Source organism: Onychostruthus taczanowskii, unplaced genomic scaffold, assembly GCF_017590055.1.
Source record: "Onychostruthus taczanowskii isolate IOZ18803 unplaced genomic scaffold, ASM1759005v1 scaffold66, whole genome shotgun sequence".
NCBI classification, from domain to species: Eukaryota; Metazoa; Chordata; class Aves; order Passeriformes; family Passeridae; genus Onychostruthus; species Onychostruthus taczanowskii.
Genome location: NW_024504344.1, coordinates 1,795,860 through 1,810,826, shown reverse-complemented (window position 1 = coordinate 1,810,826; position 14,967 = coordinate 1,795,860). Strand labels below are relative to the sequence as shown.

At 42.7% G+C, this 14,967-nt stretch overlaps 1 protein-coding gene across 1 annotated transcript in view; it reads left to right on the top strand.

Moving 5' to 3' along the window:
• The window catches only part of COL22A1 (collagen type XXII alpha 1 chain), a 228,447-nt gene that overhangs the window by 52,210 nt on the left and 161,270 nt on the right, over positions 1–14,967 (top strand). The window contains exon 4 of the mRNA XM_041420805.1: positions 13,255–13,329. Within this exon, the coding sequence (XP_041276739.1) occupies positions 13,255–13,329 (75 nt within the window). The remainder of the gene's footprint in view (positions 1–13,254; positions 13,330–14,967) is intronic.

The following is a 14,967-nucleotide window of genomic DNA, read 5'->3' as shown; positions in this document are numbered from 1 at the left end:
GGGAAGCTCTGCCTTTGTTGGGAGGGGTGGGCACTTGCTCCCAGTTATTCAGAGCCTCAATTAAAGGAGGCAAACTGTGGTTATTAGTTGTGCTCACTGGGGCAGAGCACAATGAGGTCGGCTCAGTGTGCAAGGGAACCCCCTGGATGGCTCAGGCAGCCCAGGCCTCCCAAAGACCCAGGGGGAAACAGGGAGGGGAAAGGACAAAGCTCGGGGTGCTGGTGCCAGGCAGGGACACTGGGGCTAAACGTGTCAAAGGCAGCCCTGCTCCCTGGAGGGGATGAGGGGCGATGCGTGGGAATGGCACCGGTGCCAGCAGATCTTGGCAGTGGGGCCTTTGTTCACCGGCGGGATTTGCTGAGCTGATGGATCCCATTTCCATTGCTCCGGAGAAGAAGGTGGCAAGGGGCCAATTGGTCCACACTGGGACTTGTGCAGCGTGTTTTAGAGTTATTAAAAGGCTCTTTTAAGAAATGGATTAACTTCCTCAGCTCTGTTTTTCCATCTTCTGCTTTCCCCTCTCATGTGTGTTCTGCATAATTTTTATAATGAACTTGCAGTCTTGCCACTTCAGGCTTTTGGACACTCTGGCTAATGGCAATTATACAGAATATTTATAATCTTATCAGAAAGTGCTAATGAAAAGCTTTAATGTGTCTAGCCATTTTCTTGCAGCAGACTTCACTGTTCCTTCCTTCACACAGAAAGTCCAAGCCCAGCAGGTGCCCTGACACAGTTCTGCAAGCACAAACTTTCTCCCATGATCCTCACCTAGAAACAAATTCTTCTTCAGGTCAGCACCTAAAATATCCACTCCCAAAGTCAGTGCCTCAGCAAGCCAGGTCAGATAAACTTCCACAAGCCTTCACCACGTTCACTTAAAGGCTCAAGTCTCTCTTTAAGAGGGGAGGAATCCCATCTGCAAAAGGCAGCTGGGAACTTCCTTAGGATTCCAGTCCTATGACAACATTAGGTCCTCTTCCACTTCTCCCTCTGCATGGATAACATATAACTGCAAGTCAAACCTTCTAGAATAGACAACTTCCCCAGGAAGCAAAGCTGAAATGTCATTTTTGCATCTTCCTTGAGGGGCAGAATCTGTGATCCAGGTGAAATAGCAGCTCTGACTGCTCAGTAGTTGCACAGATGTCTAAACTCCTCTGTAGCATGCACCCACACCTTCTCTATTGCCTCTGGATCTCATGGGCACCTGGAAATGACCCTGCAGGGTTGATTTTCTCTAGTTCTCCCTGATGAAAACCAAAGCTGGTTGCTCTGTCCTTTACTGGGTGTTTGTGAGCCCTCCTGGCTGATCTCTCTTTGTGTGCAGAGACACATGGATGTCCCAGCCAAGCTCTGGCCCTGCTTTTATTTTGCTTTGTGCCCAACAGACTGCCTTGTAAAGTCTGGGAAATAACTGCTAAAGAGCTCCAAGAATTACTTTTTGAGGCACCAACTATACAGGTTATAATCTACCTTTCTGCCAATGCAGAAAGTAGGAGGATTACCTAAGAAAATAGGTTGGATATTAGGAAAACATTCTTCACTGAGAGATTGTTTATGAATTGGAACAGACTTCCCAGAGAAGTGGTAGAGTCACCATCCCTGTAAATTTAAAAAATTCTGTGATATGGTTTAATGGACATGGTGGTTAAAATGTTGGAGTCAACAATCTTGGACTTCTTTAAAAATCTTAATGATCCTGTGATTCAGTTCTTCTATAGGACAGGGTTAAAAAACATTAAAGAAGTAGAGTCTGGCTGATTTTCAGTGCCTGTGTGGCTCTTTGGTGCAATGAGAGGATCTTCATTTTATCACTGAACAAAGATGAAACCCCCAAAGTGGCTGTGCTGGAGAGAATCCTTGTGGATCCCCACACCAAGTGATGCAGACTGAGGATGCAGAACTGACTGTGAAATTCCACTTCCCATCTGTGCAGCCCCACCTGATGCAGCAATTCCCAGTATATCCACTGCAAAAGCATCACTTAGAGAGGGGAAAAAACTCCAAGAAGGAAGAAATGAATTGGTCTTTGGCCTAAATTTGAAAGGCAGTTTTCAGAGATCCTTGGGAAAATTTAGGGATGTGTAAATAAAAAAAAAAAAAAAAAAAAAAAAATTGGATGTGCTTTAAAAAGTTCAAAAACCTTGCAAAAACATTTAGTGGGGATCAGTTTTACTACAGAAAACTTGCTGAATTGCTTCTGAGGCATCTGATAGAATACAGCAAATCTCCTTTCCTGAGGCCACAAGACATTTTCTGAAACCCCTTTCCTTCTCAGGCTGGAGAGGAGCATGCACAATGAGCACCACGATAAATGTTGTCCTTCAGAACTCATCAGAAGCTCTTGAGCTAATACATTGTACTTCTGCCTGCAATTTCATTTTATTTCAGATTGAAATGTCAATTCCAAATCTCTCATTCCTAGCTGACAGCAGGTAAAATTATTCCCCTTCCCCCCACCATATACCCCTAGGTGCATGGGCTAGCAGACACTGTGTTTTGTAGAAAAAGAAACCTCTCAGAATTGATTTGGGACCTCTTAATTAAATGCCTGTCATAGGGAAAACACTAATTCATCAAGATCAAAACTTCTGGGCAAAACCAATTTAGATGAGTTTTTGATCATGGAGAAGGATTGGGAAAAAAATCTTTGAAGCTATTAAAATGCTTTATTTTGAACTTAGGGGTTTTTGCAATGTAGAGAAGTTCTGGTTTTGGTTCAAAATATCAATTACTTAATATGTTTTAAAAAATCAATGCAAACCATGTTCCCCTTTGGAGAGTCAGTGTGCTCAGCTCCCTGGAGAGGGACAATGGGTACAGGTAGCACTGGGCTGACTTTGCAGGTCCTCTGGAAACACAGATTCTCTCTCACTGGGATGTACTTCTGTGTCCCTTTGTGCAGCTGAAAGTTTTTCAGCATGAGCTCATCCTGGCAGGTCTGTGGGGCGACTTGGGTTGTTCTGCTGGCAGACTGGCACAACAATAGCACAATTTGATTCCAGGTATGTGAATAAGACAGCACAGGTGTATTACACAGTGTGGCAGCCCTGTATGAATGTAGAGAGCTTGATAAATGGGTTTTTTCCTGGCACAGATAAGTTTTTAGTGGGGATTGAAGATCTCAGTACTCAGAGGTGGCAGGGCTATAGATGCTGATTGATACCCATGTGCTTTCTCCCTCTTGACTCCTTTATTTTTTGTGCTCCAGTTTGCTTCTTTCCTTTTTCCCTTCTTGCACAGTTGTCTTGTCTGAAATATCTTCTTAGACCTCCTTAAAAATGAGCGGTTGACATTTTTGAGCAGGGAAAACTCTGTTGGGAGAAAGAAAAGGGAAATTGGCATTTGAACTATGTGCACCTGGCCTGAGTAACATAGCCCAGGTTGTGCCTGCTTTTATTACTCACAAATCCTTATTTTCCAGGCTCCACTTGTCACATCCTTTGTTTAGCAGAGTGGAGGGGGCAAATGTCCTCAAAACCACTTCTGGTTAAGTTGCTTTTCCTTTGGCTGCTTTTAGGCTTCTCAAGAGAGATTATTGAAGTGCCCATGGGAAGGAAGCACCCAGATCTTATGCAAACTTCCTTAGAAAATTTGGGCCTGGTGGCATTTTTTGAAACTGGCAGGTTGATGAAGCAGTTTGGATAAAATCAACATAGGACTGAAGTTATCTTTCAAAATTTAAGTCAGAAGTGAACCCAGTGCTTTCAGCCTGGCTATTTTTAGGTGTGTCTGAAAGCTGAAAAACCCAGATAGTCTCCTAAAGGTCTTTAAATCTGTTAAGACCTTTGCAGATATCAATGGTCTGTTTAAACCCTTTGGAGGTAAAGAAGTGAGCACTGGGCTTGCTTCTGCCATCCTTCATTCATTTTGAGTAATTACTTTTTCCTTCTGGACTCTGTAGCACCCTGGAAGGCAGAGATAGAGCTCTGAGAGCCAGCAGCTTGTGGTGGCATCCGATCTTGGACAAGTCCTTTTTCCCACATGATCAATCATCCTGTTTTCATTGGTGTCCACAAAGTTTAACCCCATGAAGATTATCAGATGGATCTCTTCCTCTTAAATGATCTCTTCTGAAGACCTGTACCACCACAGAAGTGTCCCATTGCCTTCTCTGGCTGGTCTTGGGGCTGGCACATGCCTGCCACAACCTTCTGCCTCTGTGTGGCCAGTTCCATGCCCTGCCCAGGAAAGGCCAAATTCAACAGTATGTGGACAGCAACCAGACAAAATTCTGAGTTTGCTGAGGTGCATCCATAAAATAGCATCCTTCAGCCAGGATGTGCTTTTAACCTGGTTTCTTCTAAGAGGAAACTAAAGTCACTTACTTTTCTTAAACCCTCTCCATTTTGCAAAGGTGATGCTACAATGCTTTACAAAACAAAACCAAACTCTTAGCTAGAGTCATCTCTTGTATTTATACAGAAATTTCTTTGCTTTCCCCTTATGATATATTTATACTGCTGCTGGTCAGAGTCCCAAAGCCACAGTTAGAGTAGCCCTCAGAAAAACCCACATGGAAGAAGATACTGTTCAATTTGCAGTTGTATAATTACATCAGAAGAGTAATGGCAGTCAGAGTCCCTCTTAAACTCATCCTTGAGCTATATTTCTCTCTTGGAAGTCATTTGAAAACAGCTAGTGTATATTTATTGATCAGCTGAAAAGCCATGAGCTTTGAAACAAGTTGCTTCTAATTAATTCACTTTTGGAACTACTGTGAGGGAACAGAATGCCTTACCTGGATTTCTCATTATTTTTCTGGACAGGTAATTGCTTTTACAGAAATTTAACAAATAAAATAACATTTGTGGTCTGCCCAGGATTTGCTTTTTTTTTTTTTTTTTTTTTTTTTAAATCAATTATAAACTGTGACTTGGCATCTCAGCTTTCTGGCAGTGCTCAGACGAGGAGACTCCACGCTCTTGTCTCCGTGTTGTGGCACATGGGAGGATAATGGACAGACTGTCTTGTCCCTCCAGCCAGCAGTGGGAACTGATGGCTTCAGCAGATCTGTAGCTGCACCGCTCCATTGGGCTCTTCTGGGGAATGTGCCTTTGGTGAATGCCCAGTGCAAGTGAGATTGATGGGGTTTTATAGCAGAAATTCTGTATTGTTCCTATTCAGTGAGAACCAACCTACCAGTGCTTCACACCAAGTTTATTTTTTATCATCCCAGTCGTTTCAATTACAGGACTAACAAAGAATTGCTATTTAAAAACCAAATAAAAAGCCCTACCTCTCATATGTTGATAGCATTTTACAATGTTTGAGTCCATCCTAAAATCAGTCATTGCTGTAAGAGATTTTGCATTTTTTGCTACTGCTGCTACCAGCTCCCTCTTGTGAAATTTGCTACTGGCAGAATTCTGCTTCCATATTACTTGTTTAATAGCACAAGAAGAAAAAAATGAGAGAGATCTGCTTGAGTTTGTGAAATGCTTCTCCTGTTTCTACAACCAGAATTTGCATGTGTGGTACTGATCTTTATAAGTTTTTAAAGGAGTGTAAAGCACAGATATTTTACCTTGGGTCTTTTTACACACCACAGAAATCTCATTGTTCATTACACAGGTGGATATCGGAATTGATCCATGTCCAATGGCGCAAAATCCAAGAATATAAAAACTTTATTTTCTAAAACTTAATGAGTGAGAAGGGGAGAGAGAATGATGGAATTTGTTTTTGTGCTTGGCTGCTCTGCAGCTGTGAGATGGTGGGCAGGTGAGACAATCTACCTGGAATGCTTTCTGTTCCATCCACAGGCTGCTCATTCCCACCTGTACCCCTAGAGAGGCCCTTTGTGCTGATCTCTTCTTTCTGCACTCTTGGGACCCTCACTTTGGTGGGTGGGGTGGCTTTGTCTCCCCATAGCCATGTGGGGAGATTTACCCCTGATCTTTGCTCTTCATCTGGGACACAAGGCCAAGCAGGAAACCTTTTTAGCCTTGCAGCACCCTGTTCTCTCCAGCCTCTAAGGTACAGGCAGAAAACACCTAAAATTGTGCCAAAGAGCCCAGCAGCTGCATCAGGAGTGACGTGTTCCATCTGTGCCAATAGAACAGCCACTGGGGCAGGGCTTGCTGCTGTGGCTGCTGGCTCCTGGAGGGTGAGCTCCAGTTCAACTCCACACTGTCATCCTCTTAAATATTTTATGGGTCATTAGCATGAAGATATATGCTCATGGCAATTCATCTGCTAAGGCAATGGTTGTCCACTCTGGAGAACCCCTGTGGCTCACTCCAATCAAGGACACTCAGCATGGTGAAGCTTCACCTCTTTCCCAGAATGAGAGAAGGAGGTGGACTCGTGCCCCAGAGCAGCAATCAGCTCCTGGCCTGGATGGAGAGCAGCTGCTAATTGCTTTCCTCAAAACCTTGTGCTGTTTGCTGACAAGCTCCTTGGCACACAGTCTCTGTGTTTGTTTAGGGGCAGACAGAAGCAAATTAGCTTGGAAGTGCCAAGGCCTGATGCTATTTTCATAGTCCCAGAGTGCCACTTATTCCCTGTGGGAGCATGTGTAAATTAATTCTGTATGCTGCTCACTTAAATGGTGCTAATTGCATCAGTCCTCTTGACAATATACTTCTGCTGCCAGTCAGTCATACTAGGAGTTTCTAGCATTTGTGTGGGTGCATTAGAGAGGGAGAGGCTCTCTGAGCATCCTGCAGTGCAGGTATCCTTTGGAGATATGAGTCCTCACCAAGATTCAGGAACTTCTCAAGAAAATTTTAAAGAGCATCTGAAGCTGAGCTTAGGATTGGGTTATGGGGTCAGCCTAGAGATGGGGCTGATGGGCTGTGAAGGATTCCCTGTGCTGGTGGAGGTGTGTAGTTGTCACTTCTTGTGTGCTGTTGGGATGGGAGCACCTCTAGTAGCATTGTCTCTCTGGGAATCAAGATCCAGAGCACAGGGCAGAGAGAAAGGAAAACTAAAAAAGGCAGTTGATAGTAACAAAAGGAGAAGAGAGAGATGCTTGGATCCAGGCTGAGAAGATGGTATAAATACATAGTGCAGCCTGCCACATTGTGGGGAAAACGGTATTTGTCACATCTCTCTGATGTGAAACTCCAGTGTAAGTGAGGCAGGACAGGAAAAAAGTGTAGAAGAATTTAACCTTTTTTATTAAATTTACTTTTTTACCTTCAAAAGGACTTCAAGTGCTTTGCAAATGCCAGAACTCCCTGCATTCCTGCTGTCCCTATTTAAACAGGATACGGTATTTCTTTGCTGGGCATGCAGCCCCCTTCCCACTTTCCCATTTGCACTGAATACATTTAAGGATTGGTGGCCTGTGACCATAAAATCAATTAGCATTGTTGCTTTTGACCTGTATTAGAGAACTCTTAGCTAAGGATGATATTTATGGGCTACATCTGAACTAGTAACGATAAATGTGGCCAGAAGCATTCCTGGGCAGTGGAATGCACTCCTCTGCCCTGGGGTCTGGCACATTTCTCCCCAGGCAAGCTGACACTGCACTGGAACATTTCTGGGGCCCAGATGGGTATTGCCAAAATGCCAGGGAGTGTTCCTGGTCAGCAGCTCCCTTGTTTTGGAGGCTAAGACCATTTGCTAGCATAGATATGGGCTTGAACATGCCTTGGCCTCAGTGCCCAGGAATGCACCCAACCATGCTTGTTTTAATTGGATGGACGTAACTCTGGTGCCTTTGATAGATGTCTAATTTGGGAACTCTGTGTTCCTAGATTTCCCCTAGAAACAATGGGAAGAAAGTAGCTTTTTCAGGACTACATCAGGACACCTAAATTTGGTTTCTGCTCTGAATTGCTCGTTGAAGGAGCTCTGTTTCTCCATTCTCTAGAAAGCCTTTCAAATAAGAGTGTCCTGCTGCCTGGGACCCTAAATGAGTGTTGCATGGGAGCTCTCTGGGGTATAATACCCTGCAGTAATTTTGTTTATTCTCTGTGTGGAGCACACCATCTGCTGAGCAGTGCGAGCACTGAATGGATGGTCACACAGAAATTCACTTTTTCTGGCTACTGTGCTGGAAAAGGAGAGGGAGCCCTGTGGACACAGATCCCCAGAGTTCCCTGAGGTCAGGGACTTTCCCAGCAGACAGGGGAGCCTGGGGAGCAGTTCAGCTGGGCACTGCTGCATTTTCAGAATAATGTTTTAGTGGAAAAATGTGACAGCTTTATGAGGAGTAGGGTGGGCTGTGGCTGTGTTTTCTCCACCTGAAAGCTGTGCTGTGGTGAGGGTTTGCTACTCCCTTTTCATTCCACCATGAGCATTTATGAGCTCTACAAGGCAGCTGGAGAGGGGTTTTTTTGGCAAGGGTTTGTAGTGATCGAAAAAGGGTAATGGTTTTAAATTGGAAGAGGGCGGGTTTATATTAGATATCATGAAGAAATTCTTCACTGTGAGGGTGGTGAGGTACTGGAATATGTTGTCAAGAGAAGCCGTGGATGCTGGATCCCTGGAAGTGTTCAAGGCCAGGTTGGATGGGGCCTGTGAGACTTGGCCTAGTGAAAGGTGTCCTTGCCCATGGCAGAAGGGTTGGAAACAGAGGATTTTAAGGTCCCTTCCAGCCCAAAGCACTGCATGAAGCTCTGATTCTATCTGAGAGAATACGGAAACCTCATCCAGCATCAATGTAGGCATTGAAGGAAAAAAGACAGAATCGACCTTGGCTTCAGCAGCCACAAACAAGTGATTTTCCTGGCACTGATGGACTTCAAACCCCATGGTGTGAAGATTCAGTGTGATTTCAGAAAGGAAAGGAGAGTTGCACAAGGCATTAAACTGCAAGGTGTAATCATATAATTGCTGTGATGCTCTGTTGTACCTACACCTTGCTACAAATTATAATGTTAGTACAGACGCTGTTGCAGTATCATTGCACTGTCAGGGCTGCCTGCCACTGTAGCTAAAAAAAATGCCACATTTTTCCTTATAAATTTGTTTCCATGGTGGGTGGCACTTTATGGATTGGGTTATTTTCAGGGAAAGAATATCTGACAGCAAATATTTGCAAAAAAATATTCAGTTAATATGGGCAGAGAGTGGAGGCATTCTTTCAAAAGATGCATTTTTAAAAGAGTGAGGGGGAAAAAACCCCTTAAATTTGGAGGCTATAGAATGGTCTATGTGTGATGTTTTATAAAAGAAAAGAAAAGAACAAATAAAGGTAGTACTATATATAGGAGTCATCAACTGACTGCAGGGAATTGAATGTGCTGGAGGAACTGCTGCACAGAGAACCGCCTGCGTAATTAAAGAACACAGCTAATGGGCTCTGAGAAAGCCCTTCTGAGAAACTACTTTCATGAAATATTCTTGATTTTAAGAAAAAAATTTCTCACCAGGCCCCTTCCCCTTTAAATGCAATCTTCAATGGGAAAATTATTTCAATACAGAAAAAAATTTGCAATACTATCTATATAAGAATATGTAACCCACCCACTCCTTAACCCAAATTCCTCTTTCTTGCCAGGCTGTCTGCCTGCAAGGTTTTTCTGCCTGTAAAGTTTTTCTGCCTGTAAAGTTTTGGGAGACAACTTTTAGGGACGCCTGCATTTGCCCTGCATTGCCTTACTCATGGACAGCATTATGAGGGGCTAAACTTCAATGTCAGGGGATGAGACACCTCAAATATTTGGATTGGGAGTATCACACCTTTTGAGAGAAACTAGAGAATTTCTTGTGGGAATGGAATAGTGATGGAGATTCAGAATGTCTGAATCTCTGCCAATGCACTGTGTGCTGCTGAGGTTCTGGAATCCTGAAATTCTCAGTCTGGAAAGAAAAAAAAAAAAAAGAAACGTGATAATAAATAATGTTTGCTTTAACCTTCTTGTGTTTCCATTCTCACCTCTCTACTTTATTCTTGTGTAACTTGACAGCTACACATGTTCAGCATTCATTATACACCAGTCCCCAGAGGAGCCCTTGGCAGCGGAGGGCTTGCTTACCCTTGAAATAATTAAAATGAAATGTAAGAAACTGTTTCAGCAGAGTCCTATGGACAGAAGGATGGAAAGCTGGCAATGGGGATTTGTGTTTGTCACTGTACAGGGAAGGTTTTTCTATAGGAAGCCTTAAGGGGCAGCAGAATCACACCATTCCTGGCCAGGAATTGCTAAAACAGTTGCAAAATGAGATAATTGACTTCTTCCCTCCCTCATTCTTTTTTGTTTTCCCTTTTTTTCTATCCCATTTCCTTGGATTTCTTTTGAAATGGCTTGGAGGCAAAGAGACTCAAACAATCAGATGACTTTTCCAAACTTGCAGCCCGATTGTTACACTTTAATTGCAACAGGTTATTTAATGTTATTTTAGTGTTAGTGAATGTTCCTGAGCCAACACGTTCTTCTGACATGTCTCTTTGCAGAACATGTACTCTGTAGGACATATTGTCTCTTCTTTTAAAATATTTGAGGGCTTTGGGATTTTTTTTTTCATAGGGAAGGTTCTAAAAAAAATGATGTTTGAAAGCAAGGCTTAAGTGCCTCCTCACCAAACACATCTCAGTGTGATTTGCTTACAGACAAGGGTGGTATCTGCAGTTAAATTACTTTCAGAAATGCTTCCTTCAACAAGAAGCTCTTACAAACCTGGGGCACATGGGGTTCCTGGGCTGCCAGTGCCCATGGGCAGCTCCTGCCCAGCCTCTCCCCCACCTGCACCCCCAGGTCCCTCTGGGCAGGGCTGCTCTCAGGCCCATCACCCCCACCTGGATGGACACCAGGGGCTGCCCCAACCCAAGTGCAGCACTAGCACCTGGTCCTGTTAAACCTGGTGAGATTTCCATGAGCCACTTCTGGAGCTTGTCCAGGTCCCTCTGGATGGTCCCATCCTTCTGGTGTGTCAACAGCATCACTCAGCTTGGTGCCATCTGCAAATTTACATACACAGAGCTTCCTAGTCCCTCTAATTATGGGCCTTTGAAATGATGATGATGATGTAAGGCTATTAGAAGTTGAAAAATGGTCCATATGTGTAGGTATAGAGCAATTTTCCTGATCTCACTCACAAAAAAGTAATACTTGATATTGAAGCCAGTGAATAAAGTATTACAGAGAAGGAATTATTATGTATCCCTATTCAAGAATTATAATTTTATGAGAAAGATGTCATTACTAACAAAACTAATTTTCTTCTGCAGAGTTACAGTTTGGTTGATATGGTAACTACTGTGATAAAATACATTTGTTCTTTAATAAAATACATTTTTTCTTAGACACAGTTACTATGTCTTGAATTGTATTTGCATTAAAAAGTAGCACTCTACAATGGATTAAAAGCTGACTGATCTCATGTAGCAGGTGTCAGTGGAAAGTCATCATTCCTGGTGCAACTGTAAAAGGATATTTAGCACTTCTGGTGCTATTAAAAATTTCCATGAACCCCATGGATATAAATGCAAAATCTTTGCTGATAAAAATTTTGGATAAAGCAAATGATTGACAGAATATTATATAAGGTTGCAGACAAGAAAGAAGTTTTAAACAATGCATATTTAAGGGCAACTGCAAGCAGAGGATGTAACAGGGAGCAGAAGCTGAAAGCTCAGGTCAGTCAGCTGTACTTTCTCTTCTGTAAATATGTAAAGATTTACAAATCAGCAGATCCTTAGCTGCAGTGCAGATTTTTGACTGTCTCTGCTATTTTCAGTGGGTGCTCATTGCTGCAAATCCTCTGAGCATCACAAGTGTTTGCTCAGAGTTTTGCCTGACAGTTGCAGAAAAAAATGGGCATCAATTCACTTTGACACTAAAATGTTCACCTATGTCTAGGCTTTCATAGAAAGCTCCAACAGAAGGAAGGCAGCTTTTGTCTTGCCTTCCCAGCCATGCTGCTCTGGGTGTGGCAAAGGGACCTGGTTGCTCCTTGGGACTGATGGATGTGCTGTCAGTCCAGCACTCTGCTCCTCTGGACACACAGAGCTGTGCTGTTAACTGAGATGGGAAAGTACCAACTTCGTTCGAGCCTCAGTGAATTATTTTGTGGCTGGAAAGTCACTGGAAAGTGAGCATTGCAGTAAACCTCTTTCCCTTTCCAGCTATTTATGCTCATTCCTTAGATGCAGGAAGGAGGGGAGGAGCCAAAAGGAGCACAGGAAAAACAGTGAGGCATAAGTGAGGCTACAGGCAAAAGTGAGGCTACAGTTCTTTAAGAAGTAATAAAAGATGGTCCCTATCACTATCTGCCCATGTGAAAAGTTCCTTCCACACTTTTTGAAAGCTCCTTTTAATTAGTGGAAGGTGCTATAAGGTCTTCCTGGAACTTTCCCTTCTCCAGGCTGAACAACCCAAGCTCTCTCAGCCTGTTTTCACAGGAGAGGTGCTCCAGGCCTCAGAGCATCTTTATGGCCCTCTAATAAGTCCAGTGTTATAATATAATGGTATATATTTATTCTTGTTATTATTGCTGTTATTATTGTTACTGTTATTTTGTTATTGTTATAATTATAATATTGAACATGTACAGACCTGACATCTCCACCAGTTCTTCTCATTAAAATGATCCCTTGAGCTACCTGTCCCCACTGTTTACAAGTGTGCAACCACCTATTGATCTGGGAAAAGAAAACATAAATAAAAGTTATTTCAAAGTTTTGGCAGGAAGGGGTGGCTACGTAGACAGTTCTCTGTGGAAAAGCATTTATCTGCAATTGTGTTGACACTAATTGGGAGCATGAGAAATGGCTGACAAAGGCTGGGTATTTTCATGGCTTTTTAAGACTTGTGTGTAGGGGTGAATGCTCTTCAAAATTTAAGTAATTTAACTCCAACTTCTGTTTGAACAAAGTCAGGGAGGTTTCCAGAGCAGGAGCTGTCCTTTCTGAAAAGTTTGGGCAGCACTCCAGTGTCAGCTGCCCTTTCAGAACTTCCCTTCCAGCCAAGCTGAGAGCAGAAGCACATTCTGTATTTCCTTAAGATTTTTTGTGACTCTCATCCAGATTTTCAAGCAGGAGAAGACGCAAACCCAGAGTGTTGTCCCAACTGATGGAGAGGCTCAGTTCATCTATTCTGCCTTCCTGTATGGTCAGGCAGAAAAAAGTGGCTCAAAACCAGACATAGTATACTGGGTCTCTTGTTCGTCATGAAATTAGGCTACAGGGGAGAGGAAGGGAATTTAGGATGTGCAGATGGGATGGAATTACTGCTGAGGTGCCACATGCAAGTCCTGAACAAAACCCAGAAGATCAGCCTTTGTTAGTTCTGCAGCTTCCACAATGACATGTTTCCTTGGGATAATTTTGTGCTGGTTCTTTTGCTTTTCCAGATGTGCTGTGTCCAAATGTCCACGTGGAAGGAGACCGGTTCAAACACACCAGTGGGGGCACCGATGACATCCCAGGTAAACAGACACACCTTCTGCTGTCCCTCTGGGAACTGACATAGCACAACTGTACATTTCTTGTGTGATGCTCTGATTCATTGCACCTTTCCTAGATGGAATTTTCTTATTCCAACACATGTTCAGTGTGTTAGAAACTGTGAGGCTCCAAATGAGTTATCTGTTGACAGCCAACACCAAATTAATCACAAACTTTCTTTTGATATGGCATCAAATTAAAATGCCAATGGAGCTTAGTGGAGTGCAATATGTCTTGGAGATCACTTTTTTTTCTCACCACTGCACATTTAGTGAGTTTTAATGTCCATTTATTTGATCTGTGATTGTTGTGGAAATCCAAGCACAGTGGTAATTACCACTGGAGAAAGGTTTATGTGTGCATTTATATAAAATAAAAGATTTTCTGAAGCACTGGTGAGAGATCAAGGGGAAATACAGTCTGGTGATAGCTCTGCTTTTCTCTGAGCTCTGATATATATTTTCAGCCAGCTGAAGGACTTAATGTTAGATATTTGCATGGACTGTGCCTCTTTTCTAGCCTCCCAAGACTGCTTGAGCTGCTGGCAGAGGAAAGATGCCCATCAAGGTTGCATTGGAAATAATTGTGACTGACCCAAGGACATAAGTCACTGCAGTGGGAGGCTGAAGGTTCTTCTGCAGCTTGATTATGAGTAGAAATGCTCAGTGTTTGACAGCTTTGCTATTCACTCAGAATAGTTTCATTGGAGTATTTTCACTGCCTGCACAAAATATCAGCTCCACCTGATCTGTGGGCAGCTTACTTTGGCTGCATTCTAACTACATCTGAGCCTGTGATAATGTTGGGTGGTAACATCTTTTGTGATCATTAGACCCAAGCAGATTATCCCCAAACACCTATTTTGAACTGCTGTCTGATGCTGGGTCTTGCATTAACCTGTCCTGAAAGTCCTTCTCTCTCTGGGCTGGCAAACTTTGGGGCAACTCAGTCCTGATGATTCTGAATTAACCTATAAGCTGCTGCTCAGAATGAGTAGGAGGATTGTGTCCCTTCTCAGATGATCACCTTCTATGTGATTCTTTCCAGAAGAACTGAGCTACAAGTGGATTCCTATTCCCAGTTCATGTTTATATGAATTTTGATTCAAGTGCTAACTAGTAGACTCTATGCTTTTATTTGACTTCTAAAACATATCTTTTGTTGAGCAATGTACATGACAGGAATCCCAATTCAAATCTGGCACCAAAGTTTTGGGTAGAGTGAGTTGTACATGCCTATATGCAGTAATATTTACATATGTGTGTGTGTATATTTATATACACACACATATATATACACATATACATGCACACACACACACATGTACATAGAGACACTTAGGCTCTTCTGTAATATTTTTAAGGTATTTTTTCCTTTTATCTTCAAATCCCACTTCCCTCCTAGGAAAAAAGTCAATATTCAGAATGTTAACATAAAAGATGACTTTGCTGTCTTGGATCTGTATGCTAGTTCAGGTTGGAAGGGTCCTATGGAAATCATCTAGCCCAAACTCCCACTAAAAATAGGGTCTCCTTCAAAATTTGGCCCATTTTAAAATTTTATCAGATGTCTCAGGACTTTGTATAATTGAGTTTTCAGTTTCTCTAAAGATGGACACT